Below are 27,664 nucleotides of genomic sequence, written 5' to 3' on the forward strand. Positions count from 1 at the left end.
TGGTTTTGCAATGTATAAATCATGTAACAATGTTGTACCTGTTTCTTTAAATCATACTGTAAAATGTGATTGGTTGCTGTTTTCCTCAATCGGCCATAAGAGGGAGCCAGAACGACTTTTAGCTCTCTGTTCGTTAGATGCTGGGCTGATCTGATCTGAGTGTTTTGGAAGCTGGCTGTTAGAAAGTGCTGTGAGCTAGTGCAAGTTTTGCAACTGCTAGCAAACTTTGAGTACTGAACTGATTATATGATACTGGACTATCCCTTAACTGAAAGACATTGATGATTGGCTGTCTTATCTGACTTGGACTGTTTGATAGACTCTGATACCTCTATTTCCACGAAAGTAAAAGCCTATTTAAACTGCAGTGTCTCTGTATGCTGGTTTGTGCGTTCTCCAACACAACTCTAACAACGCTTCGCTGAACGTACTCGCTCTCCCAACGGGGAGCTTACCTAACACTGTGAGCTCTAGTCCTGCCTTATGCACAAAAGCTTAAGTGACTATGAACAAATCACTCTCTCTTAGACAAGTCACCTCACAAGGTGGTGGTTGTGTGTGTGTGGGGGGGGGGGGGAGAAGAAATATTACATATGTTCCCAACCTTGAGTTACTTACAAAGGCAGGATAAAAATATAATAAAGAAACAACGTTATGAGAATGATACTCTTTTTGAAGGATTCATCCTATATTAATGTATGTTGCCACTACAAATGTTTAATCATACGCACCACTGTTTTATGCATTAACTTTGGTAGTGCAGACAGCGTCAGTTCAGGCAACCCCCAGATGTGCAGACTTCAACTCCCAGAATTCTCAGTGATGGTCCTGCTTCCTAAAAATTCTAGGGGTAGAACTTTAATCATATCTTATGAAATGTGCACCCAGAGAGGCAGGGGGAGCTGGAGTTTTGGCAACACCCAGCATTCCCAGAGAGAGGCCCAGTTTAGGAAACTATCCCGAGCTGGATAGCAAAGGGAAGAAAGGATAAAGGATAGCCGCATCCTAGAATCTCTCAGGATGTAAGGTAGAAGGTTATGGCTTTAGTTTGACAAGGCGCTGTCAATTGGGTGTAAGCAAATTAAACTTGAATTGAATCTCATTGTATCATCTTTGGGCCAGGCCCTGACATCATCCTCTTAGGATGATGTAATGCAAAACTCATACATAGCACATCAGAAAAATAGATTCATTCCAGGGGTGGGTTCCTGCCAGTTCTAATCTCTTCTATAGAAGAGATTCCACAAATCTACAGTGCCGTTTAGAACCGGTTCCAGCTCCCTCCCCCCACCCGTCCCCACATCATCAAGATGAAGAGCGAGAGGAAGAATTCTGGGAGTTGAAGTCCACAAGTCTTAAAGCTGTCAAGTTTGAACACCCTGGGTTTTTTCTTTCTAAAGGGTTAGGGGTGTGAGGGTCTTGTAACATGACAGCTTTAAGACTTGTACACTTCAATGCCAGAGTTTCTGAGCCAACATTTTGGTTGATAAGCAAGAGCATTGTTAAGTGAGTTTCACCAAATTTACGTTGGCCACGCCCACCCAGTCACATGGCCGGCAAGCCACTCCCACAAAGCAGCCCACACCTACAGAAGAGGTTCTAAAAAAAATTGAAACCCACCACTGATCCATTCCCAAGAGAGAATCACAATCAGTCCTTAACTGAAACTTTTTGTATTATCTTGATTTCTCCCCACCAATAATATTACTGTTCGGTTTTTCTTTATACCAGAAGTCCAAGATGAAGATTCTTACGATGAGGATGATCACAATCAAGTTATTCAGTACCTTTTAGATGTTGTCGACGAAGAAGCTCAGAATCTGCTAAATCGTAATAATTCTGCATCTGAGACCCATCATGCAGGTATGGCTAAGTTAAAACCTCAGGAAAAAAAACAGTTTATAAGGTCTGCACACCATAAAGTACGAGGAGTTCCATATTGATGTGATTTTGCAAGAATTATTTTTTCTGAGAGTGGAGCATTTATCAAATCATTAATATATACATATGAAGCAGATGTCTTTTCAATGCTAATTTGGTTTGCAAAAATGTTAAAATCCTAGGAAGCATTTTTTCTAGTATTTGTGATGAATAGAACCAAAGTTGCTTCAAGAAATCTTTGTTTTAAGTTTTTTTGTCTTGAAACAGCTGCAACCCTTTGTCATTTGGCACTTCAGTTACAGATGGGAAGGCCCAATCTAAAAACAAATCTGGAAAAGCAAATATTAATGTATTGTACGTTGGAAGGGCTCTTCTGCACATACTTTTTTATTCTTGAAAGAAAAATGACTTTTTGGTAATGGTGTCTGAATTTTGAAGCATCTTTCTATTGGGAATTTAAGAAATGTAAATTTCAATAGTCATTTTGACTTTCTGTGGTTTCTCGCCACCGTGTACTTGAACTTTTAAGATACTTGAAGGGACTTTTGACTGAGATTTCAGTTGTGCACCATTATGCATGGAATTGTACAAAGGTCTATATTTTATTGCTCTTCACATTGTCTTCTTGTTTTTGCACTTCTTTGTTTTGTCTTTGTTTTTAATCACAAAAAAAACCCTTCACGGAACGGATGGGCAGCCTTCAGCTTGTCTGGCAGTCTGCACCTTCTAAAATCCTCCAGGATTATCCTGTTGCAAAGCTGGTGGCAAACTGTTGACTAACAACAACACAATTTCCATGTTTTTTCAGTGGGAAACAAGAGGATTAAGTCTCCAAAACTAATGTGGGTTCCTCCCCCCCCCCCCAAAATCCCATCCATATTGTCCCTATTTATTTTCCCAGTTCATCCCTAATTGGGAGTGACTGTCTGGGTTTCCAGGCCTTGGTTATTTTACAACAGATGGGTATGCATGCATTTATATTTGGTGTGCAAATTAAAGTCAGTCTGTACTTTTCATGTTGGCGTTTTTTCCTACAGTGTGTTTCTCTTTCTGCAGAGACCAATGGGAAACTTTTGGAAGAGAAATCAGAGGACACAGACTATGATGGGTCATCTTTGCCGGAAGATTTTTCTCAGGTATCATAATCATTTCTATACTTTTTTCTTTTTTGCAGACCCATATTTTTTTCTACCCAGCATTCTCCTTGTCTTTGTTGGCTGAGCTCTCATCCTGTCCAATGTAGGGGTGAGCTAAATGTGTATTTGATATTAAAAAAACAGTCCTCAATCGAGTCCTATCTCACTGTGCCCCATAAGACGAATGCCAAACAAACAATCAATCAAAAAAATACCTAAACAGACAGAAAGACAGACAACCAAGTCCTTAATTAATCAAAACCCTAATCCTCACTTCTTTATATTCCAATAGAGAAGTTCTTTGTAAATAATCTCATCCATAATCTAACTACTACAGAATGTAAAATGAAGACCTACCGTATTTTTCAGAGTATAAGAAGCATCTTTTTCCCCCAAAAAAGAGGGTGAATATCTGAGTGCGTCTTATACACTAAATGCAGCATTTTTGGCCTCCTGAAACCCTGTCCCCTTTGCAAAAATGGACGTGCTGAGGGTTTGGGAGGCCTGCAAAGCTTTCCTGGGTGCTGGGGAAGGCAAAAATGAGCAACGGGCCATTTTGTTGCTCATTCCCCCAGCCCCCAGGAGCACTCTACAAGCCTCCCAAAGCCTATGCATGCCATGTTTTTTGCAAAAAAAAAAGGGGGGGGCTGTTTTCATGAAAAATGGGCCTTTTTTTGCTCGTTTTTGCCCCCAGCCCCCAGGAGCACTTTGCAGGCCTCTGAAGCTCAATGCATGCCCTGTTTTTTCTTTTTTAAAAAACTCGAGGTATGCAAAGGGTTTGGGAGGCCTGCCGAGTGCAAAAATTTTTTTTAAAAAATTACCTCTTCAAAATCTTGGTGCGTCTTATACTGTGGAGCGTCTAATGGTCCGAAAAATACAATTTGCCCTATTAATTTGTCTTCAGTAAAGTCGTCTCCTAACCTTAACTTCCTCATATCTCCAGTCAAAATATAACCTGTATAACCAATCATAAACTCTACTGAAACTCTAATATAAACTCTTGAAGGAACATCCTCCTGTGAAATGGTCCTACGAAACCAAAAAATACATTGGGGCAGTTGTCTATTCATCATATAATTGAGCCTGGAATTACAGCCATTCGTTGTTGCGGTCATAAGGCAAAGCATTATGTGACTGGACCTGATTTTTTTAATTTTTATTTATGTTTTTATTTTTGTGATGGTCATTAAGCAAATGATGCAGTCATTGGGCAATGGGTGGGGTTTTTGTTGCCAGATACAGGAGGCAAATGCTAAAACTCAGCCAACCCCCCCCCCCATAATTTATGGTCACATGACCACGGCCATACAGGTGCATCCGTTTCCAAGACCCAAAAATATGATCATGTAGTAGCAAGGGAGGGGCAGCCATTGTAACTTTGAAAACAGGCTGTAAGTAACTTTTAGGGCAGGAGGTTCATTGTAACTTTGAACAGTTGTTGTAAGTAGAGACTTACCAGTATGCAAATAGGCTATGTAATTAAAATATTAGCACTCTTCCAGCGCCATGTCAGGTTGGCTGAAATTTCACTAAGGAAACCTCTATTGCAGAAAGGCAGGGAAATTTCTTATAGTCTGGAAATTCCCTCTACCTTATTGATTGCAAACTCTTTCTGATCTGCCTTTTCCCTAGCAGACCCAAATAAATGGCTGTGAAGAACATTGCAATGGCAACAGAATGTGTGGACGGTGAGTCCTTTCCTTGGGGATATACATAAAAGTTTATAATGGAAACGGTAGGTTATACCTTTTGGAAATACCCAGAAAACTACAGAGATTTTGAACACAAATTCTTCCAAAAGAGGATGGGACAGTGATGATGATGATGATGATTATTACTGGTTAATCTTTGGTGAGATTCATAGCCTTTGGGGCTGGTTGGTAGCTCAACAGGTCGAGTCCTAAGCAAGGACCTAGGAACAGTTAAGGTAACGTTGGAGGATAAAAGCTGTTCCAAGAAGGGTGGTTTTTTGTAGAAAAAATGTTCAAGTCCGATAAATTTATTGTTGTTGTTGTTATTGTTATTTTGACTAACAAGATCATCAACTGAAGCCTTTCCCAAATCTAACTATGATTACTCTTTTTACAAGACTCAAGACTGTTTTTCTTCACTGTTCTAATATTTACTTGATGGCCACAAACCAAAACAGTATAAACTTCAATGAGCTTGCTTACCTGCCTGGGATTATTGCCTTCTCAGTAAGAAATCATGATTTTTCCATTTGAGGATTTAGCAGCCGCAACCCGTTCACTAAAATACGATGCAATCCTTTTAATATCAGTAATTGAGGTGATGGATTTATTTCATTGGATTTCAGATCTCCTGCTACTTTTAGGTTGTTCTTTATTTTTGATATCCTTTCATAAAACATCCAGTAGGGTCAGGGCTGTCATTCAATTTCATTGAGGGCCGCATCAGGATTATGTTTTACCTTGGGGGGGGGGCAGGGTGGGTTTGGCCAGGGTGGGCATGCCACTCATGTTGGCTCACCTGTGGTGACCTGGGCTGGAGGGATCCATTTTCAGCCACCCCGGCCTCCCTCCGGTATTCTGTCAGTGCAAACAGAACTCAGGAGGGGCGGGCGCAGCTCCGTTTTCAGCTGCCATGGCGTCCTACAGCACGCCAGATTGTAGATCAGTGCCCAGTCATCCTGGGCTGGGCCAAGGCACCGTATGCCGGTCCGTTGATGTTTCCATGGTAGCCAGATCTAAGCAAACCAAGGACTGGATCTGGCCCACGGGCCTTGAGTTTGACGCTCTTGAGTAGGGTGATCTGTTAGAACAGGATTGTGGAAGCCCACAGGCTGGATAAGTCACACATAGGCCATGCCCACCCTGGGTTCGCAAAAACAAAAAACATTGTAATACATCACAATCCGGCCCATGAAACAATTCGAGTTTGACACCCGTGTGTTAGAATGTAGGTGACGTATCTTTTTCCAAAAAAAGGGGAAAAAAACCACTTTTTTATACCCATCATTCTGATTAAGAAAATAATTCCATTATGCTTTGTTGCCTCTGTCAATTAAAATGAATGCTGTCCTTTGGAAAAGAGATGTCTATTTTTTTTGTCTTAGAAGAATGTATTTTTCATATTTTTTTTCAGGTTACCTCAGCAACCTTTGATAGCTCAGGTAGATGATGATGATGATATTACCTGGGGAAGTGAGGAGTTGCCAATTGAATCAATAAACCAGCCACAGCCTGTTAAAGGTAGGTAGCTATTATTGTATTCTCTAAATGGATAACTGCTAAAACCCCAGCATTTGTCATATTTTAATGTCAGTCAGTCCTAGAAACAGTTATATTGATAGTAACAAACTAGATTTCTAGTTGTAGAGTTTTCCAAAGAATAAATTTAGTCTTCACCTGGCAGTAGAATCCCTGAGGATTAATTTCTTTCATATTCAAGAATGATCTGGAACTCTCATAGCTAGAAAGCTACCTTAAACCAACTATTGTCATCTTCAGAGATGTACAGAAGAAGACATACTCCAAAATATCTGCAAGATCAAGATGGAGAACTATGAAATGCTGAGACAAATTAAATTGGATTTGACGTACATTTAAATGTCGCCAATGACTCCAATCACTTTTCAAATATTTAATCTCTTTCCTTGTTTTCATGTTAAAAATTAGAATTTGTTGACAATTTGGAGGTCTCTGAGAATTCCTCCCAAGTTGTGACTTACTGCAGTCAGAAGTGTTTGGGCAGGTGGACTCTTCCCAGCCTACTGCTTGACCCTATAATGCATTGAGGCAGGAAAGATCTTCATGTCAAGTCTGTAATCCTTGTAATGGTTGCATGTGTGATCGATGTGTTGATGTGTCACTTGACAAGACTTGAGGCTTGGAACTTTAAAAAACTGGAAGAAATGTAGGTCTACCTGTCTAGATTGCCACTGTCAATGAGAGGCAGACAATTATTGAAAGTCGAGATAATTTAGATAATTTAGTGACAATGTCCTATTTTTCTGGGCCACTTAATATAATATTGTCCTATTTTTCTGGGCCACTTAATATAATATTGTCCTATTTTTCTGGGCCATTTAATATAATATTAATAGGGCTGGAAAAATTCTAGATGACTGCTCTCATTCAATACTTATCTGATTTGTACAGCTAGCTCAAAGCTGATAGCTCAAGTTCTCATAAGAGAAATGTTCCCTTACTCTGGGATACATCTCCTAAAGTGATGGACAGGAAGAGGTTTTCTTACAATATTCACAACAAGGCAGCCAGAATCAACTGACTGGTGACAAAACATCCAATTATTGAATGAAGAATTTCCTGTATCATCTGCTTCCATCTAGAGGTTGCCCAAATGTTGACAGCTCAGATATGGCAACTCTACATTTACAAGAAGGCAAACTAATTAGACCGGTCCTTCCTTAAATTGGCCAATTACGTCCTTTCAATTTATGGATGTAAATTGAGGGTTTTCATTGTGAAAGAGAGAGGAAAAGGATTGTGATAGATCAGTTGTGGAAAGGAACGGCTTTTTTTGTAAGTATGAAGTAAGTTTTTAGGTGTTGTAAATGGAATGAAAATCCCAATGCCGTAGTAAGGGTTAAGGATTGAATGTGGAGGTTTAATGCTTAGGAGTTGTTTACCACTTGGGTTATTTATGGGAGCCTTTATAAAGGTTGTCATCATAGTATGTTTTAATCAGCCTCTGACAGCCTGCAAACTATATCATGGTGACCACTGTTGCTATAGTTCGTAAGTTAGCAGCATCGTAAGGAGTTTTTATGTGGATTTTTATTGACATCCATACATCTATCTACTTTCTGTTCCAGACTGCCCATTAATCACCAATGAAGAACTTGCTGCTCTTCCAGTAGTCCAAATTTTTCCTTCGGGCAACTACACAGGAACCAAATTAAAATCAACTATTCAGAAGCTGCGGGGCGTGCTGGAACAAGGGGTCCCATCTAAGGAGATTGAGGTGCGCGGAACTTCTGTAAAGGCAACCCTGAAAACAGGAAAAATGTTCTCTGTTGTGATGGCAAAATAATAGTTTTGTCCACCCTTTGGCTTCAGTGGGAAACCTGAGGATATTTATAATTAATGCTTCCCCCCCCCCCTTTGTTACCCTGTTTCCCCAAAAATAAGACCTCCCCGGATAATAAGCCCTCTCTGAAAATATTGCAACACAGCAGCAGCCAAGAGGTGACCACACTTGCCACCTCCTGCACCTCAAAAATAATAAGACCTTCCTGAAAATAAGGCCAAGTGCTTATTTCGGGGGTCAAAATAAATTAAGACCTTGTCTTATTTTGGGGGAAACACGGTATAGGTTACAATTAATGTTTTTTTTTCCTCCCTTAATACAGGTAGCCCTCAACCATAATTCAACCCAAAATTTTGGTAATAAGTCATGAGGGTCGTAAAAGTCACCATGTGACCACATCCAGTTTTATGATCTTTTTTTGTGATGGTTTTAAAGCAAACGACACAGTTGTTAAGCAAACCCATCATTTGCTATGGGGCGATTTTTACCAGAAACCAGAAGTAAATGCCAGTTTCCAGCAAAACAAATAGTAAATTACGGTTGTGTGATTGCAGGGCCCTAGTTGAGCCATAAATGCAGGCTGGTTGCTGAATGCCTAAATTATGGTCGCATGATTGTGGGAGGCGCCCGGATGTTGGAATTTCAAATTTGGGGCATAAGTCACATTTTGCAGATCCATCATGATTTTGGAGGGTTGCTAAAGGGTCCAGTTGTAGAAGAGTATATTTGTAGCTCAGACTTGGTGATGATGATGTTGGCTAGCTGGATAATTGAATATCTGTAAGCAGACCACAAGTAAAACTAGTTAGTCCTTGGCTTACATCCATTTGTTTAGTAACCTGTTCTGACTCCCCTCATCCCACACCAACACACTCTGAGCCAAAGATAAGTTACGGCATTTAATTAACAGACAGATAGGTCCTTGGCAGCAAACCGGCACAGACAAGCTTGGACAGCAATCCAGCACAGATAAGTCCTGGCAGCAATCCAGCCTGCCAAGCTCACAATAATGTTCTCCAACATTAGTTCCTGCGTTGATTTCTGCAAAAGTGGCGTGTGCACAAGCAGTCTTTATATAGTCTGGAGAGGAGCCTAATGACCACCAGCTGAGTGCAATTACCTCCTGTACTTGCGCAACTGTTCCTGACGCCTATTAGCTCTTCGATTCTGGGCATCCAGGAACAACTCACTGCTGATGTCAGGATCACACTCCCTTGTCTCCTCCCCACTGGTCCAAGGCTCAGGCGCCTTCTGGTGGCCAACCAGCCTCTCTGCATCCTGCTCGGAGTCGGAACCCTGTCCAGGGTCCTCCAGAGCCAACTCATAGAGCCCCTCGCTGTCGGAGTCTGGTGGCAGCTCCAACAGCTCCTGTTGGGCCACAACAGTAACCATTCGAAGTTACAACAGCACTTTAAAAAGTGACATGGCCTTTTTCACACAACGGTTGCAACATCCATGAATATCAGTTTGATCAAGGATCTATTGGGCACCAAACAAGATGTCCATAAATACTTATCTCATAGAGATAAGATTTTCTGACACTAGAGAAATACAAACATTGTTGAAGTTATTCAATCATTTTATAAAATATCAATTATTTTCTACATTTGCTGCTCCGCTAAATGATTCCAGGTTTTATTGCCATCGTTGTTTCCATGGTTCTTTGTCATTTATATCTTGCTTAATTATATAATTGCAAGATCTATTCAGGAGAGTATTAATCTAAACCTCTAATTAAATAATCTAATCATCCGTTATCAAGCTATTAAACTAAACCTTATCTCACACTTCAAATCTCTCAGTCATCTGTGTTGATCTGGGTGATATAGGCCATATTTAATGTAATATATTCTTCTTTAAAGGCAAAAGAAGATTTATACAATATTTCATCCATTTAGCAATATTTTGTCATTACAGAGTCTTCATGATTTAAAGCCACTGGATCAATGTTTGGTTGGCCAAACGAAGGAAAACAGAAAGAAGAATAGATATAAGAACATTCTGCCTTGTAAGTCTTCATTTCCAAAAGCCTTCTTATTATTTAATTTATTCTTTTTAATTCTTGTAGTCATTAATGACTGCCTTTGAGACAGCAACAGATGGAATATTTATGTCAATAGATTATCTGTAGAAGTGTGGCTGAGTTCTCTTAGAAAATTAAGCCATTTATTATTTTAAAAAATAGCTTGTTGCACAAGTCATCATGCTAATTCTTCAGTTTAGTATAATAGTGTCATATTTTAGTGTCATATTTTTTTTTATAAAAATAGTGTCATATTTTTAGGGTGGACACTCATGGGGGGGGGAGGAATAATTCAGCAAGAATCATATCCTAGGGCTGGGGTGGCGAATCTATGGCATGTGTTGCATGCACGCGCTGGCCAGCTGACTTTAGCCTTTTTTTGAGGCCATTTTTCACCCTCCCCAGGCTCCAGAGGCTTTATAGGAGCCTGGGGAGGGCGAAAACAGCCTCCCCCCCCCCCCCCGGAGGTGCAAAAAAACAGCCCTACAGGCAAACCGGAAGTTCGGGAACAGACTTCCGATTTGCTTGTAGGGCCGGTTTAAGCCCTCCGGAGGCTTCCCTGAAGGCTCTGGAGGACGAAAAAGGACCCTAGAGCAAACTGGAAGTCTGCCATTTTTTTGCGCTCCAGAGGCTTCAGGGAAGCTCCTGAAGCCTCCGGGGAGGCGGGGAAGGCTGTTTTCGCCCTCCCCGGGCTCCTCTAAAGCCTCTGGAGCCTGGGGAGGTTGAAAAAAGCATGCAAAAAATGGGGGGTCGTGTGTGTCATGCGTGCATGTGCGCTGGGGGTCACGCATTGGATTATGGGTGTGGCACACCCACGCGTGACCCCCCTGTGCTCCCCCCGCTTTTGGCAGGCAAGCCAAAAAAGGTTCGCCATCACTGTCCTAGGGAAATAATAATAATTTAGCAGTCAGTGATATTGTTGATAACTACAAACTCTACATCCAGCTTTATATCATCTATTTCTTAATTGCACACGTTATATGAAAGCAAGCTTAAGATGCCCCATAGTCCATGAGATAAGTGTACACACCTTAAAGTCAATTTTAACTCCTGGTGACTGCCTGCAGAAGTCTCTGCAGTTTTCCTGACACAGTTTTTCAGAAGTAGTTTGCCATTGCCTCCTTCCACGGGCTGAGACAGAATGACTGGCCCCAGGTCACCCAGCTGGCTTTGTGTTTAAGGTAGAACTAGAATTCACAGTCTCCTGGTGACTAGACCAAACTGGTTCTCATAGTTAAGATATAGGGATGGAAATAATACTATGACTATAAGTACATTGAATTGAAATGTTAGCATATTCTCCCCACTTTTCTATTGTCCCCTGTTTCCTTCCTCTTCCTTTTTGGTTTTACCTAGTTTAAGATTTTAAATTGGTACAAGGTAAAATTCCATCCTTATTGCTCAGTTGATAATAATAGTGACAACGAATGAAGACCATGTCCTTCTCTGTTGGGAACTGCAGATGACACCACAAGGGTGCTTCTTGGGCCTGAAGGCGGCTATATCAATGCCAGTTTTATCCGGATGCTGGTGGGGTCAAAGGAATATCTGTACATTGCATGCCAAGGACCTCTTCCTAATACGGTGGATGACTTCTGGCAAATGGCTTGGGAACAGAAATGCACTCTTATAGCCATGATGACCCAGGAAGTAGAAGGAGAAAAGGTCAAATGTCAGCGGTACTGGCCCAACGCTCTTGGCAAAACCACAATGGTCAGCGATAAACTCCGTCTCTCTCTGGTGCGGCTGCAGGAACTCAAAGGTTTCATCATTAGGATCATGGAACTCGAGGACATTCAAGTAAGACCCTTGTCTTGAGGATGGTATTATGGGAGACCCAGCCTGAGATATCGGGGGAGGGGGATGAGGGACTCACTTCTGCTCCTCTTTCTTGCTTCTATGGCTCCAAAATTGCACAGGAGATGTGTGTGTGTGTGTTTGTGTGTTTGTGTGTGTTGCATTTTACATAACAAAAAGGCAACATTAAAAATAATGGCTTTCTGTCTAGATGGTCTCTTGAGATGAGCCGATAGACAGAGAAAGGAAGCAGTATGCCTCCTCCCATATTTGGGCATATCAGGGGTTGTGACACAATAAATCAATAAATATATATATAATTTGTTTAAGCATGTATTAGACAACATATATATGTATAAACATTATGAATACAGGAAATGGATACGAATGAAAGGGAACATTAGGACAGGGACGACAGGCACACTGGTGCGCTTATGCACGGCCCTTACAGACCTCTTAGGAATGGGGTGAGGTTGCCAGTAGACAGTTTAAAGTTAAAAGTTTTTGGGGTTTGGGGAAGAAACCACAGAGTCAGGCAGTGCATTCCAGGCATTGTCCACTCTCTTGCTGAAGTCGTAATTTCTGCAATCGAGTTTGGTACGGTTTACCTTAAGTTTGTATCTATTGCGTGTTTGTGTATGGTTGTGGTTGAAGCTGAAGTAGTCATTGACCGGTAGGACATTGTAACTGATACGTTTATGTACTAAGTTTAGGTCAGACCGAAGGCGGCGTAGTTCTAAGTTGTCTAAGCCCAAAATTTCAAGCCTGGTGACGTAAGGTATTCTGTTGTTGAAAATAAATTCAGAAATACATAAAATACTCTTAGTCCTTGACTTACAACCACAATTGAACCCAAAAAGTTCTGTTGCTAAGCAAGACGTTTGTTCAGTGAGGTTTGTCCCATTTTACGACTTTTCTTCTCACTGTTGTTAAGTGATTCACTGCAGTTCTTAAGTTAGTAACATGGTTGTTAAGTGAATTTGGCTTCCTCGTTGATTTTGTTTATCAGTAGGTCACAAAAGGGGATCACATGACCCCGGGACACTGCAACCGTCATAAATACGAGTGCATTGCCAAGCATCTGAATTTTGATCAGGTGACCATGGGATGCTGCAATGATCATAAGTGTGAAAATGATCAGGAGTCACTTTTTTCAGTACCGTTGTACCTTCAAACAGTCACTAAATGAACTGCTGTAATCAAGGATTATCTGTAGAAGTGTTTAATGTTTAAAGAATGAAATAATAAACAATTATGATGAGCCAAAGTCTTAATTGAACATCGAGGTGTTGCCAGCTTTAGCAAAGTTCTAGAGTTTAGCCATGTGCCATGTTTTTACTTCGATTGTATTTTGAACATCTGTAATACGCGTAGTCCTCAACCTATTACCATTCATTTAAAAATGGTTCAAAGTTAAGGCGGCCTCAGAAAAAAATGACTTACGATTGTACTCGCACTGATGACCATTGCGCCACTCCCAAGGTCTCATGTTCACAATTTGGGTGCTTGGCAATAGCTCCACATTTATGAGTTGGAGATCCTGGTCTTGTGATTTTTTGCTGATTTCTGGCCAAAAAAACGCCCACTGGGAAAGCTGGATTTGTTTAATGACCGCATGATTTACTTAATGACTGTGTGATTCATTTACCATCCCTCATAAAAGTGATTGTGCAACTTAACTAACGGCTTACGATAGAAATTTGGCTCCCAGTTGTGATCATAAGTCAAAAACTACCGTTGTTACAATGCTTGTAGTCTTCTAATTTGAGGAGATTTCATTTGCTAAACCTACCGTTAATCTTTAATAACTGCTAGACCCTAAAATTTCTGCTTTAGTCATGGTATTCTTTCCCCATTGTTGGAACCCGTGGCTAATATCCATGTTAAGTTTCACATAGTTCAACATAGGAGTGATCTGGAACCATTCTAGGTTGAAGGTAGCTGAGAAGTTGAGGAGCTGCATCTCCGTACATCTGGAAGATGCTAAGTTGAAAGAAACTGTAATGAAGGAAAGAGAACTCAGCTATTATGGATTTGATTTTTTTTTTTTTAATTAGATTGGCCTGTTCGTCCTTGTTGTGAGATTCGTTCTCTTCAGGGTACTCGATGGTCTTAATTTCTCTGTATGTGTTCTTGTTTGAATTTCAAATCTACAGACTGGTGAACTCCGGCGTATTTCCCATTTAAACTTTACTGCTTGGCCAGATCATGACACACCATCTCAACCAAATGATCTGATAACTTTCATCTCCTACATGAGGCACATCCACAAATCAGGACCCATCATTACTCACTGCAGTGCAGGAATTGGGCGATCAGGGACGCTTATTTGCCTTGATGTGGTCCTGGGCTTAATCAGCCAAGACCTCGAGGTGAGTAAACCTACATGAAACTTCCTCCAATCCTTTAAACTTGAGATTGTAATTCACGAAATTCTGGGTGGCCATCTATGGGAATTCTGGTCATCCAAACTCAACTGAAGAATTCCAGATTGGGGAAATCTATTTTAATTATTTTTACAATGGATATTGAATTAGTTTATTGATCTATGTACATCTGGCTCATTCCACTTTAGTCTGTTTTTAAAATCTCCATTGGCTGCACAGTACAATTTTAATATATTATCCAAGAGAAATTTTTCAGGAGTTTCTGATTTTATTAACATAAGCTCCTTGTCTTCTGAGTCAGATTCCTTGTCCCAACATTGGAGTAATATCCAAATCAGAATACAGATTTTTAAAAGATATGAGTATTCATATCTTGGGATTAAAATTGTTTAGCAACCGGTTCTCTGCCCAGTTGCTGGGTGGGTGTGGCTATGGTAGGCATGGCCTACTTGACCTCCTACACCACAGCAGGGGGGTTAGGGGTAGGGGTAGGATTAGGGGGTTAGGGTTTCCCTCTGGCCTTCTGGAACTTCTAGGAAGCCCATTTTTCGCCCTCCCAGAGCCTCCACGCGGACCCTGCCCTTACCTGGCATCCAAAAAGGGCCGCATGGAGACTCCTGGGAGGGATCGGCGGGTCCAACCAGCCCTTTCAACTACCAGTTCAGCGAACCAGATGTAAAATTAACATCCGGTTTGCCTGAACCGGTCGGAACCAGCTGAATCCCACCCTTGCAACTGAGATGGCTTGCATCCCTTGGGATGCCCTCTGCTTTATGAAGGCCAAGAGTCATATTTGGTGCTGAGCATCGTTCCTAAACTTTGGGAGGGATGAATGCCATAAAAATTTCACAAAGTGCAACTTAGAGTGGGTGTTTGTTTGTTTTTTTCCCTTCACAGTTTGATATCTCCGAAGTGGTGCGGCTGATGCGTTTGCAAAGGCATGGCATGATACAAACTGAGGTATGTTTATCCTGAATGCAACACATGATCCTTTGTCTCAGGTTTTCTAGTTTCTTAACATGCCCCTACAAAGAATCCTGGGAAATGAAAGCTAAGGAGAAAATGGAAATTGTATTATTATTTTATTGGATTTCTGTATTTCTTAGTAGCTGAGACTCTCTGGATAGTTTTATAATCATGAAAAATAAGAATAAAACCATTTGTGTGGGGGGAGAGGGCTTTACAAAGTGAGGACAGTAAGAAGATAAACCAACATAAAAGCAAACTGTAATTCTGAGATCTATAAAATGCTGAATTTTTAAAAAGGGGTCAGAAAAAAAAGTCTTCGTATTACGTTGTAAAATGTGTATCAATGTGCAAAAACATGATTGAGTCTGTCACAGCTTTTCAAAGCCACCATGTCTGCATTACGGAAGATGTAGCTGCTTTAATCTTCTTTGCGCTAAGCTGCTTTGCACAGAACTTGTTTTCAAATATTCTGCATAATTTTAAAATAATTCTTTGTATATCATATTTGGAAACCACCCAGACCTGTTCCATAAGGAAGATGGGCGGTTTCTAAACATGATATATTAAATAAATAAATGTTTATAGTCAACTCCCTCCGGAAGGAAAGGCTGAAATTCTGAAGATAAAAATTAAGTGATGAAAGGAACTTTCAGGCATGCAAATTTCTCACACTTCCTTCCCAGTGACTTTTTTTTTTTTTACAATGTTCCTGAGACTACACAGTTTTATGAGATTGGAAACTGAAGTGAGAAATGCCTTGCACTATTGCAACCAAGAGATTTTATATATTGGCTACCCATACATTTTGAAATACATCCAAAAGATGCAATCTGTCTTTTGCTGAGGGTGAAAAATGTTGTGTAAGGAAGGATGGGAATCCGTTAAGCAGAATTTTCTCTATCACAGCCAAACCGTGTCTCTGTTTGACATTTGTATTCTGTGAGAATATGCAATAATTCCTCCCTTTTACAGGACCAATACATTTTCTGCTATCAAGTTATCTTGTACGTCCTAAGACGTCTTCAAGCAGAAGAAGAGCAAAGAAGCAGCTAAAATATTGTGCCATGTATACATTTAAAAATACCCCCTCAGATACTTTGGGAGTATTCACATTACAGATTGAAGCTGGTTTAACATTTGTACCATTTCCATGGAAGATGTAGATCAACAAAAGAAAAAAGAATTGTGATTGACAAATGCTTGCACACACTTTCTTCAAACTGCAATTCCCAAGATTCTTTGCGAGTGGACTATAAACAGCTTTTGCCAATATTATTCCAGCGCCAGTCTCAATTAAGCATCAGGTACAACTAGGAAGGCTTCTTCCTTTACATAGGTGTAGGTAGGCACTTAAGCATCATTTATATACATTTATATTTAATTGTGCTGCACTTTTGCAGCTTTTTCAAATCATTGAAAGTAATTGACATGTTAAAAACATTTTTTAACATATATTCATGCTTCTTGCAGATTATTTTCCAGTTACTTACAGTATATAATGTGGAAGCTATTTTTGGGGAGGGGAATAAAACAATATTTTAACCTGATGGATTTTCTTACAGTACATTTTTATTTGGCTGTTTTTCAAGTGTGTTTATAACAGAGCTATCTTTTTCCAATTGTAATATTGTAGAGATTTCTATAGAAAATACTTGAAATCAGTATTTAAGCTTTACTTATTCATGTATGGGAAAATAGCAAATATTTACTGTATCACACTTTACAATGTTTATATAAAGGCTTGTGTATATATTTATATACTTTTACAAAAAAAGGTGAATTATCAAATATCTAAACTTCTAACTGCTGAAACATTTCCCCCGGTGTAAATAAAAAGTCACTTTTTAAAATATGTCATGTAATAACTGTTTTGTGTCCATCAGATCTGCTTTTTTTCAGCTTCAAGCAACTTCTACCCTTGTTTTCAAGAAAACTTCCGTTGAAATCACTTCCATCCTTGTTTTCAAAGTATCTGAATTCTATAAAACTTGGACATTGCCATGGAATCAACCCCCCCCCCCATTTTTTACACTGCTTGCTATGTGATTTATAGCTCTTGAAATACCACTAGTAATTGGCTGCAGTCCGTTACCTTTTTTTTCCTGTGCACAGAAACACAAAGGACGAACATTCATTTATCCGCCGTTTCTATTACTTAAGAATGCTATGGGGCCAAAATATGGTACAAATAAGTATTTAGTTGATGTCCAAAAGAACTAAGTGCAGCTAGTTCAAGTTTCTTGGAACAGATATTTCTAATATGGGTGATGCCACTATAGCATGAGTAGAAAATCTTGTGGACTATAAACATTTTTCACCAGCTGATCTTAATAGAAATAGAAGTCTTAATCTGACAAGTTCTTCTTCCTCCTAGTGTAGTCCCACATGTGCAGGGTCAGCTTTTCAGATCATTGAACGCCACTTTGCATGGTCAGCTGTGTCTCCAGGGCGCAGGCCAAGAGTGAAATCTACTTACCTTCGCTACCATTTCACAAATGTGAGCACACACCGAAGGTGTTATTCAGCAGGTTCTGACCACTTCTGAAGAACCAGTAGCGGAAATTTTGAGTATTTCGGAGAACCGGTAAATACCTCCTCTGACTGGCCCCACCCACATCTATTCTCTTCCTTCCGAGTCCCAGCTGATGGGAAGGGACTGGGGATTTTGCAGTATCCTTCCCCTGCCATGCTCACCAAGTCCACGCCCACAGAACCGGTAGTAAAAAAAATTTGAATCCCACCACTGGTGCACAGGTCACCTTTGCATGCGCAGAACCTTCCGCACATGCGCGAAGCATCAAGAATGGACATGATGGCATCCAGGCAGGTGGGTGGAGCCTGCTACTGAGCGCACCTGCAAAGGTAAGTAGAACAACGATGGGGGGGGATCTGCTGTGCCACGCGATTTAGATCAGCTGTGATGCACGATTTATATTAGCAAGAAAGCAGGATTTCCTTATTTCTAGCTAATATAAATCACGTGTCACAGCTGATCAACGGAAATACCAGTTCGTCCGAACTGGTAGCATTTTTTTACTACCGGTTCAGCCAAACAGGTAGCATTTCACCCAACGCAGGCCCATGGCTTGCATATCTGTGTTAATGGTGTCTTGCCATCTTTGCTTTGGGTGCCCTCAAGGTCGCCAGCCATTGACTTCTAGTTGGCAGGCAGTCTTGGCAACAGTAGAAGGTGCTGTTCTCAGGACATGTCCATACCATAGAGCCGAGATGGCGCAGTGGTTAGGGTGCAGTACTGCAGGCCACTTCAGCTGACTGTTATCTGCAGTTCAGTGGTTCTAATCTCACCGGCTCAAGGTTGACTCAGCCTTCCATCCTTCCGAGGTGGGTGAAATGAGGACCCAGACTGTGGGGGCAATATGCTGACTCTGTAAACCGCTTAGAGAGGGCTGAAAGCCCTATGAAGCGGTATATAAGTCTAACTGCTATTGCTATTGCTATACCAGCAGAGCTGGCCTTAATTTGATAAACCCTTGATCCTTATATTATTTCATACATGAAATTGGATCCAGTAAATTAAAAAAAGCAATGCAGGTCTTCGGGTCTGGGATTATAGTATGTCTTTTTTTTTATTGTTCCTTACAAATGAAGCAAATGTTCCCTATCCAGAGGCAACATGCTAGCCTTTTGAAAGAAAAATAACACAAAGCATTTTGACATCAAGGCAAATAGATTTGTTACTGCAAAGCTTTGGAGGCTGTGATCAGCATGAGTGCAACAATACATTTGTTAGGTCTCTTTGTTATAATTAGAAAATGTCATCTTCAGAACTATGCTGTAGTACAAACAAATTTTCATCAGTCCCATTTTCAGAAAAGTGTACATCCACAGCTGAGTAACACCTTATCAACCAAGCAAAAAGCCAAACTGGATTTTATATAGTTTATTCTTATAGAGTAACATGATTCTCTCCCTCTCTTTGTGTCTGTGTTTGTGTCTGTATGTTTCTAGCAATAAGAGACAATAATATACTTGGTTCAAAAACAGATGCTCCTTAATTAACAAGAGACTATGGTATTGTTTTAAAATATATTCAGTACATATATTTCATTAAAACAGCCTTGATTTTTTACATTCTCCAATCTCATTTGTTTCATTTTAGCCAGAAGCAAAATCCAAAACCTTTTGCTTCTGCTTTAGGTTCATCAATTTAACTTAGAACTTTTTTTTTTGTTCTTACAGGGTACTGAGCCATAATGCAAATCATCTGCTTTTGCAGAAGCAGAATGTATCCTGGTGTTGTAAAATATTTAAAAACTGAGTTATTCCAAGAGATCTATGGTGAATGATAAGGCATCCACTCGGAGTGATTGTATAACATTCATAAGGTAAAGGTTCACCTCGCACATATGACGCTGAAGGTGCTTTTGTAATGTAACATGATGTTAATAGATACATGTGATCATATTACAGTTGCAGAAAATCATTTTGCCAGCCTGCTCATGTTCATTCTGCTATTATATTGATTCAATCCCTGGCTGGACCACAGTTACTCAGAGAAATACAAGACAAATGCATATACAGAGGTAAAAGGTTCTAATGAAAACCACTAGGGGGCAGTGGTCTTCTCTCCAAAAAGACCTTGCTTTTTAGTTTAGTCTGCCCGCTCCATGAAACCTTGTGTTGGAGTTCAGACTTCTCCAGTCTCTGGCGTTCCAAAATCCTCTCGGTCTCTAATGCTGCAATGCAGAAAAGTGCAAAAGATAAATCAAAGCATAATTAGTCAGCTCAGAGATTATCATCCTCCGAAGTTTGAGGAACTACTTTTTCGGAGTATAAGACGCACCAAGGTTTTGAAGAAGCAAATTAAAAAAAAAGGTTTTGTACTCTGCAAACCCCCCCCAAAACAGCCCATTTTTCGTGAAAATGGGTCCGGGTTTTTTTTTCTTCAAAAAAGGGCATGAATAGCCTTTAGGAGGTTTGTAGGGTGCTCGTGGGGGCGGGGGGAAGGACCAAAAACCGGCCCATTTTTTGTCCAAAAAAGGGCATGGATAGCCTTTAGGAAACTTATAGAGTGCTCCTGGGGCGGGGGGCAAAATTGAGCATAAAATGGGCCATTTGTTTGCTCATTTCTGCCCTCCCCCGGCCCCAGGAGCACTCTATAAGCCTCTTAAAAGTTATGCGCTGCCATTTTGGTGAAGGGGGCTGGGTTTTGGGAGGCAAAAAATGCTATATTTGGTGTATAAGATGCACCCAGATTTTCAGCCTCTTTTTTGAGGGAAAAAGGTGCGTCTTATACTCCGAAAAATATGTTACCTTTTTTTGTCTAATGGTGAATTAAGGATCTATTGTCCACCCCTCTCAAATGTTGACCAAGCAGGCAGTCACTACTTAAGTTGAAAACTCTTAACTCGATTTAGAGTTAAAGCTCAATTTAGCTGGAAAACTAAACCATTAAGATTATACTGTGCATCTAAGCCAGTGTTTTTCAAACATGGCAACTTTAAAAGAATTGGACTTCAACTCCCAGAATTCTCCCAACTAGCATGAATTCTGGGATGTCCACACTTCTTAAAATTGCCAAGTTTTGAAAACACCATGGCTTAGACTCAGGTTCCATGCACTTTAAAAAGAGGTGTGTGACATTAAAATGATTAGCTCGCACATATGAGCTAATCGTTACCAACTCTAGGGGGTGGTGATCATCTCCGTTTCAAAACCGAAGAGCCAGCATTGTCCAAAGACATCTCCGTGGTCATGTGGCCAGCATGACTAAACAGCAAAGGCATATGGAACACTGTTGCCTTCCCACCAAAGTGGTTCCTATTTTTCTACTTGTATTTTTACATGCTTTCGAACTGCTAGGTTAGCAGAAGCTGGGAGCTCACTCCGTTACATGGCACTAGGGATTTGATCCACTGAACTATCGACCTTCTGATCAAAAGGTCAGCATCTTAGCCACTGCATCCCCTTTAAAATAAAAACATTAAAATGGAAAGTACCTATTTCTTACCAATTGAAACATAAAGCATTCTGCAGCCAAAAAGGCTTCACACATATTTGCACTACTCAAATGACCCTGTGGACACAAATAAACCTTCAAGTGGCCTCAACGACTTTCTAAAAGGAGGCAAATGACCAGCTGTCTGCAAGGAATATAAATCCTGCCATTCCCCAGTCAGAACTGAAGAAGCTCCTTGAATGAGAAGTGAAACGTCTTCACAAAAAAAAAACAAAGTCCAGTTGCCTTCTGAAAAAGCACCTTTGGGATATCTAAAACATGACTTTTCCTTACCTGAGGAACCATCTTATTCCCATCACATCAGCCCAGCCCACCCAATCAGAAAAAGAAGTTATGTTATGGGCCCCATCATTAAAGATTCCCACTGTTAGGATCAAGGAAGAGAGCCTTCTTTACTGTTGCCCCTGCTCTCTGGACTATTCCCCCCCCCCATTTTCCTAAGCTTTTGAAAGAATCAGGAGACCTGGCTATACCACTTCACATGGAGTTCACCAAGGGGCATGCAACCCTAGTGGTGGCGAGTGCCTTTTAGCCAGTGGTGGGATTCAGCCGGTCCGCACCTATCCATGAGAACCGGTTGTTAACTTTCTAAGCAGTTTGGAGAACTGGTTGTTGGAAGAAATCTCCTTTTGTTTTTTCCCACTTCACAGGGCTAATCCTGTAGGGAAGGCAGGAAGGAAACATTCTGGTGTTGTTTCTAGCCTCAACTTGATTGCCCTGCTTACAGAAACTGCCTCTCTGGTTAACCCTTATTACATTGTAATAGCTAAGGCGAAGCGCCCGTCGATGTGAGTGATGTTGAGTTGGCCACGCCCACCCAATCACATGACCACCGAGCTCTGCCTATCCAGCAGGTCATTAGAGCAGAAAACCGGTTGTTAAATTATTTGAATCCCAGCACTGATTTTAGCCCCTCTCCTCCTTTTGATTTTTAACTTAATTTTATCTTGTTTTACCTGGATCCTTACACTGAGGTATTGTATCTTTATGTTTTTATGCATTAAATTGAACACTGCCTAGAGTCACTCTGAAATAAATAAAAGAACATGAGAGCTTTTATCTTTTCAGGACCTTCACAGTGCATCTAACATTTGTTTCCTGCCGCATCATTTTGATGTTTTTGAGGTGCCTTTAAGCTATTCAGGCTTCCTCACAGTTGGTCCCCACCATGATTGCTGAATAGCACCCTGCCTCTGTGCATCCATTCTATTGCCTTCGTGGAGTCTGTCACCCACTTCCACTAAATACATCAGCTTACATTCCACAGAAGGGACTTGGACTTTCAAAATAGTTGTCACATGCTGCAGCTTGAAAGGAGAACCCCAGCAGATTTCAAAATGAAGAGGGTTGGTTACTTTTTCCTTAAAATCTTTAGAGAAACGCTTTGTAAGCTCAGCAAATTCCACGCGATCATGCCTGCAAGATTAATAGCAATAGTTAGCAATAACTTTGCAAAACATTTTGTCAAAGCCTCCCAAGAAATGTGCAAAAAAACCTGGAGTAGGTGTTCATCAAATGGGTATCGGTCACTAGGCATGAAATAAAGTTAAGGGATAAGGATCCATGCCCTCATTCTTGTTGTGGTGCACCAGCAGAGCTGCCAGCGGAGTCGGACAGTGAGGAGGTTGGGGAGGAACATGGGCCAGTCCTGGAGGCTGAGGAAGGCTCGGATGACGACTCTGCGTCGGAGGCAGAGGTGGGGCCAAAGCCGTCTGGCAGTGATCAAGCACCTTTGGAGCTAGACAGCAGTGAGGCAGAGGAACAGCTGGAGCCTGTTCCCAGCGTGCGCATGCACACAGCTGCCAGAAGAAAAGAATAGCTAAGAAATCAGGATTGACTTGGAAGTAAAGCCACAGGGGGATGGTGAATGGCCCCTCCCATAGGAAATAAAAGAGGAGTGAAAGCGGAATGGGCTTTTGCAGGAAACAATTCGTTCATTTGTTCGTTCTTTTCAGGAGTGTGAAGATCTGTCTGTGAATCTCAGAGACTCTGTGCCAAGTCTTTCCTTGCACTGCACTGTGTTTGGAAAACATTTACATGGCAGCTTTCCAAGCTAGATAAGGTCTCTGGTCATAAATTCACCTTTGAAAGACTGTTTGCCAGGCCTCTACTGCAAGTGAATGAGAGGAATTCACATTTGTTTAATAAAAGGGGTTTTGTTGGGAGCAGGAACTGGGGAAGCCTTGATCAGAACAGGTCCCTCATTAAGAGGCTGCCACAAAGAAGAGGGGTTCAACCTATTATACAAAGCACCCGAGGGTAGGACAAGAAGCTATGGGTGGAAACTAATCAAGGAGAGAAGCAACCTAAAACTAAGGAGAAATGTCTTCTGGTACAAAGAGCAAGAAATCACTTGGGCGAGACAAGAAGAAACATCATTGGTTCATCTCATGATCATCGTCTTTTCTCTTGGCTAATTTCAAACTCAGATTCCTAGCCCCAATATCTTTCATGGCAAACAGTTAGCAATCAGTTCCAGCTTCATTCATTTCTCCTGAGCTGCAGTGGTTTATTATTTATTTAGCATATGATATATCAGACATATAGGATAGATTAGATAGATAGATAGATAGATAGATAGATAGATAGATAGATAGATAGATAGATAGATAGATGATAGATAGATAGATAGATAGATAGATAGATAGATAGATAGATAGATAGAGATAGATAGAGATCGATAGATGGAGATAGATAGATGATATAGATATTTATCTTTGTGTGTGTGTATATATGTACGTATACACACACACACACACGTATATATCGGTGAAATTCATTTTTTTACTACTGGTTCTGTGGGCATGACTTGGTGAGCATGACTTGGTGGGAGTGGCAGGGAAGGGATACTGAAAAATCTCCATTCCCACCCAACTCCTGGGGCCAGCCAGAGGTGGTATTTGTCAGTTCTCTGAACTACTCAAAATTTCCGCTACCGGTTCTCCAGAACCTGTCAGAACCTGCTGGATTTCACCCCTGATATACATCATAATATATATATATAAATGTTAAAAAGAGCTGTGTTCAAATACCAATGTCTAGGAAAGGGGTGTCAAATTGGCGGCCCATGCACATAGGCCACACCCACCCCAGCATTGTGAACGGTCATGTGACAGCAACGTAATCTGGCGAGTTTGGCTAGGCCGTCTAACCACTGAAGCGCAGCATCATTCATATTTTTAAAAATCAGCTATTGGACCAGTATATGCACTCAGCATACAAAGCCGGTCATGATGTGATCTACAGTTTGACGTGGGATATCAAAGTCACACGGAGGGGAGGATACTATGCCCCATTTATGCAGAGTCCCAACAGATCCTGTGTGAGGTGCAAATCTTAAGTCAGGATTGTCCATTGCTGACATGGTAGTTCAAAGCTGGAACCTTGTTTGTGGGGTCGTTTATATGTCTTCCTACCTCTGGGTGTTCAGCAACCCATTTGGCTTTCCATTGCTGATCAGCGTTAAAGTTATTGTACAGGTGTCAATGGGGATGCCTTGAATTTGAGTCTTCCAGCTGATAAATGAAGAAAGTCAGCATGCGCAAGTAGGACAGTGGTGGGTTCTGGATCCCGTTGCAACTTCTATGGTTGCAACGGGGCCTGGTGTCCTCCACATGAACGTGCGTAGCGCATGCACACACGGACATGCATCCTACCTTCCAGCGACGCCTCCGCAAGCCTCTGCAATGCTCCAGCTGCTCAGCGGAGCGTCGTGCAAGCGCTGTACGCGCCATGTGCGTGCGCGGAAGTGCCAAAGAGTTTAAAGACAGGTAAGGACAGGCGGGTGGGCCCTCCAGAGCACCATACCGGAATGGTACCCCGTGCTCCGGGCAGGCACCGGTACATCCGTACCGGGGCGTACCACCTGCAACCCACCACTGAAGTAGGAGTGAGCTGCTAGTTTTGTATTTTCTACATTCTGTATTCTCTCACTAGCGCATCTTGCCTTGCAGGGATGGGCTGCTACGGGGTTTGCCCGGGTTCAGGAGAATCCATAGCTAATGTTATGGCCGGTTCAGAGAACCTCCAAACCCCACTCTGCCCACCCTTCCCCTTCCACCCTGCCTCTCCATTCCCAGGAGACTCTACATGGCCCGTTTTGGATGTGAAGTAAGTGCAGGTCCCAGATGGAGGCTTGGGGAGGGGCTTGAGGAAAGCCTCTGGAGCCTGGGGAAGGTGAAAATGACCCCCCGCCATGGTGCAGGAGGTCAACTAGGCCACGCCCACCCAGCAACCGGGCAGAGAATCCATTGCTGAAACTTTTGAAGCCCACCCTTGTTACTTTCATAAAGTTGGGGGTGCTATATGGGTTGCAGTGGTATATTAAAGCCTCCCAAAATAAATAAATCCCCACCTCCATTATATTTCTAAAACATAGTAAGAAAAACGTACACTGTGTAAGGGCTGGCTTTCAAAACAGATGTGATTTTCTTCTTCCTGTGCAAGTCATATTCCATCGCAGGGGGTATCTTTACACACACAAATCCAAAGTAGTTGGGTAGCCTGTTGTTGTCTTTACCTGGACGTGGAAATAAATTTGGGACTGTTGCCTTAATGTCGGTTATAAATCCAGGCTACAAAAAGCATGCACTGCCCACAGAAATCCTCACTTTTAATCCTTTTTATAATAATCCTATTAATCTTTAAAAACCATTCTTTGACTTTTAAAAATAACTTTCTCCCACTTACTTGCCAGTTGGTACAGACAACAATTGTTACTTATATTTTCATAATGTGACTTCTGCCTTCCTAAATCTCCAGGGAAAAAAACATTAGTAATTCTTGTTTCCTCCTTTGGAAATCAAATGGATATGAGCCCAGTGGAAATTGCTTTTTGCTTAACCCATCATCATTGGCCCTGGGTGCATATCTATTTGTCTCTGACATTTCTCAACACATTTGCTCCTGATGTAATAAAGAGTATTATAAAGCATCATTAGCATTTCTTGCTGAATACAAGTATATGGAGCAGGCTTCTCCATAAAGCTGTATTTTATCACTTTGGTACATAGAGAACTTTAGAGGGAGGCAGGAAGGCTACTGAAAGTTTTGGGAATTTCCTGTCCTAAGCAAAATATTTCTCAGACATCCACAGAGAAAGTCTGGCCCACTCCCAATATTACAGCCATAGATCTGTAGCTGGTTCCAAAATAAAGGATCAGCTACCCAGAGTCATTTCAGCAGTGAAATGGATGGTGAACCTGTGGCACGCTGAGCCATTTCTTAGGACACGCGAGGCATTGCCCTGTCAGATCCAGCATGCATGCTCGCACTGGCCAGCTGATTTCGGCCTTTATTTTCGGCTATTTTTCACCCTCCGACTTCCAGTTTGTGCGTTGGGCCTTTTTTCGCCCTCCAGAGGGCAAAAAACAGCACTACGGGCAACCCGGAAGTCAGAAAACAGGTCATTTCCGGCCTCGAGAGGGCCTGTGGGAGTCGGGGTAGACTGTTTACACCCTGCCCAGGCTCCTAGAAAGCCTCTGGAGCCTGGGGAGGGTGAAAAATGGATCCACTGTGCTATCACGCACCAAAAGCGGGGGGAGGGTGGGGGTCGCGCACACATGCGCGCATCCAGGGGATGCAGAAAGCACAAAGCCTTGTATCTATAAGCATACTGATCTCCATAGACAACAGACTGAGAATTGCAAAAAAACACCAAAACAGATTATGCCCTTATTCTAACATTACAAAATGGGCTAAGAGGCAATTTTTACACTGATTCGGAGGGCCCTAATTGGCTAATAGTAGTTTTTTTATGAGGCAAATGCTGAATACAGTAGGAAAAAAGTTGGGTTAGTTAAGAAGTCTTTCCCAACATGAAATGGAGTGCGTACACACACACACACACACACACACACACACAGAGAGAGAGAGAGAGAGAGAGAGAGAGAGAGAGAGAGAGAGACTGATCCCTCAGGTGAGTGGTGGGTTCCGGTGCGCGCGCACTTTGTGCAGCGCACGGATGCGTTTTAGCATCAAATGATGCTTTCGCAAGCCTCCGCAACACTCCAACTGCTCAGCGGAGCATCGCGCAGACGCTGTATGTGCCATGCATGTGTGCGGAAGTGGCAAAAGCTTAAAGCACAGGTAAGGGCCGCTGGTGGGTGGGTGGGCCCTCCGGAGCACCGTACTGGAACCGGGGCGTACCGCCTGCAACCCACCACTGCCTCAGGTGTTTCTGCTACAGGAAAAAAATGATAATTTTTTAAAATTCAGGTTGTTGTGTTTTTACAAACATATGTATGCATGAGCAGTGGGGCACCTGGGTGTCATACATTCTGATACAAATAATAAAATAATTATGATAATAATTTTAAAGGAAGACAGGCTTAAGCAGAAATTTTGGAAACTAGGCAATGGAAGAGGGTAGAGATGGGAGAAATACCCAGACTGAACAGCCAAAAAGTGGGTGCAGCAGAGAGAAAAATCCAAGAGAGGAATATGGGAGGCAAGTAAAAAAAAAAGAATAGCAATTAAA

At 41.6% G+C, this 27,664-nt stretch overlaps 2 protein-coding genes across 2 annotated transcripts in view; one reads left to right on the top strand and one right to left on the bottom strand.

Moving 5' to 3' along the window:
* PTPN13 (protein tyrosine phosphatase non-receptor type 13) overlaps positions 1–17,058 on the top strand; it is a 178,612-nt gene extending 161,554 nt beyond the window's left edge. The window contains exons 38-47 of the mRNA XM_032224703.1: positions 1,732–1,863; positions 2,938–3,017; positions 4,650–4,705; positions 6,123–6,229; positions 7,816–7,964; positions 9,948–10,038; positions 11,516–11,853; positions 14,007–14,222; positions 15,135–15,197; positions 16,179–17,058. Of these exons, the coding sequence (XP_032080594.1) occupies positions 1,732–1,863; positions 2,938–3,017; positions 4,650–4,705; positions 6,123–6,229; positions 7,816–7,964; positions 9,948–10,038; positions 11,516–11,853; positions 14,007–14,222; positions 15,135–15,197; positions 16,179–16,259 (1,313 nt within the window). The 3' untranslated portion in view covers positions 16,260–17,058. The remainder of the gene's footprint in view (positions 1–1,731; positions 1,864–2,937; positions 3,018–4,649; positions 4,706–6,122; positions 6,230–7,815; positions 7,965–9,947; positions 10,039–11,515; positions 11,854–14,006; positions 14,223–15,134; positions 15,198–16,178) is intronic.
* A 2,702-nt stretch (positions 17,059–19,760) lies between these two features.
* On the bottom strand, positions 19,761–25,643 carry LOC116513136 (uncharacterized protein C4orf36 homolog). Its single transcript, XM_032224010.1, has 3 exons — positions 25,579–25,643; positions 22,445–22,602; positions 19,761–19,903 (listed from the first exon to the last, which is right to left on the bottom strand). The coding sequence occupies exons 1-3, from the start codon at positions 25,641–25,643 to the stop codon at positions 19,761–19,763; spliced, it is 366 nt and encodes a 121-aa protein (XP_032079901.1).
* Between the last annotated feature and the right edge of the window lie 2,021 nt (positions 25,644–27,664).

Source organism: Thamnophis elegans, chromosome 9 (assembly GCF_009769535.1).
Source record: "Thamnophis elegans isolate rThaEle1 chromosome 9, rThaEle1.pri, whole genome shotgun sequence".
NCBI lineage: Eukaryota > Metazoa > Chordata > Lepidosauria > Squamata > Colubridae > Thamnophis > Thamnophis elegans.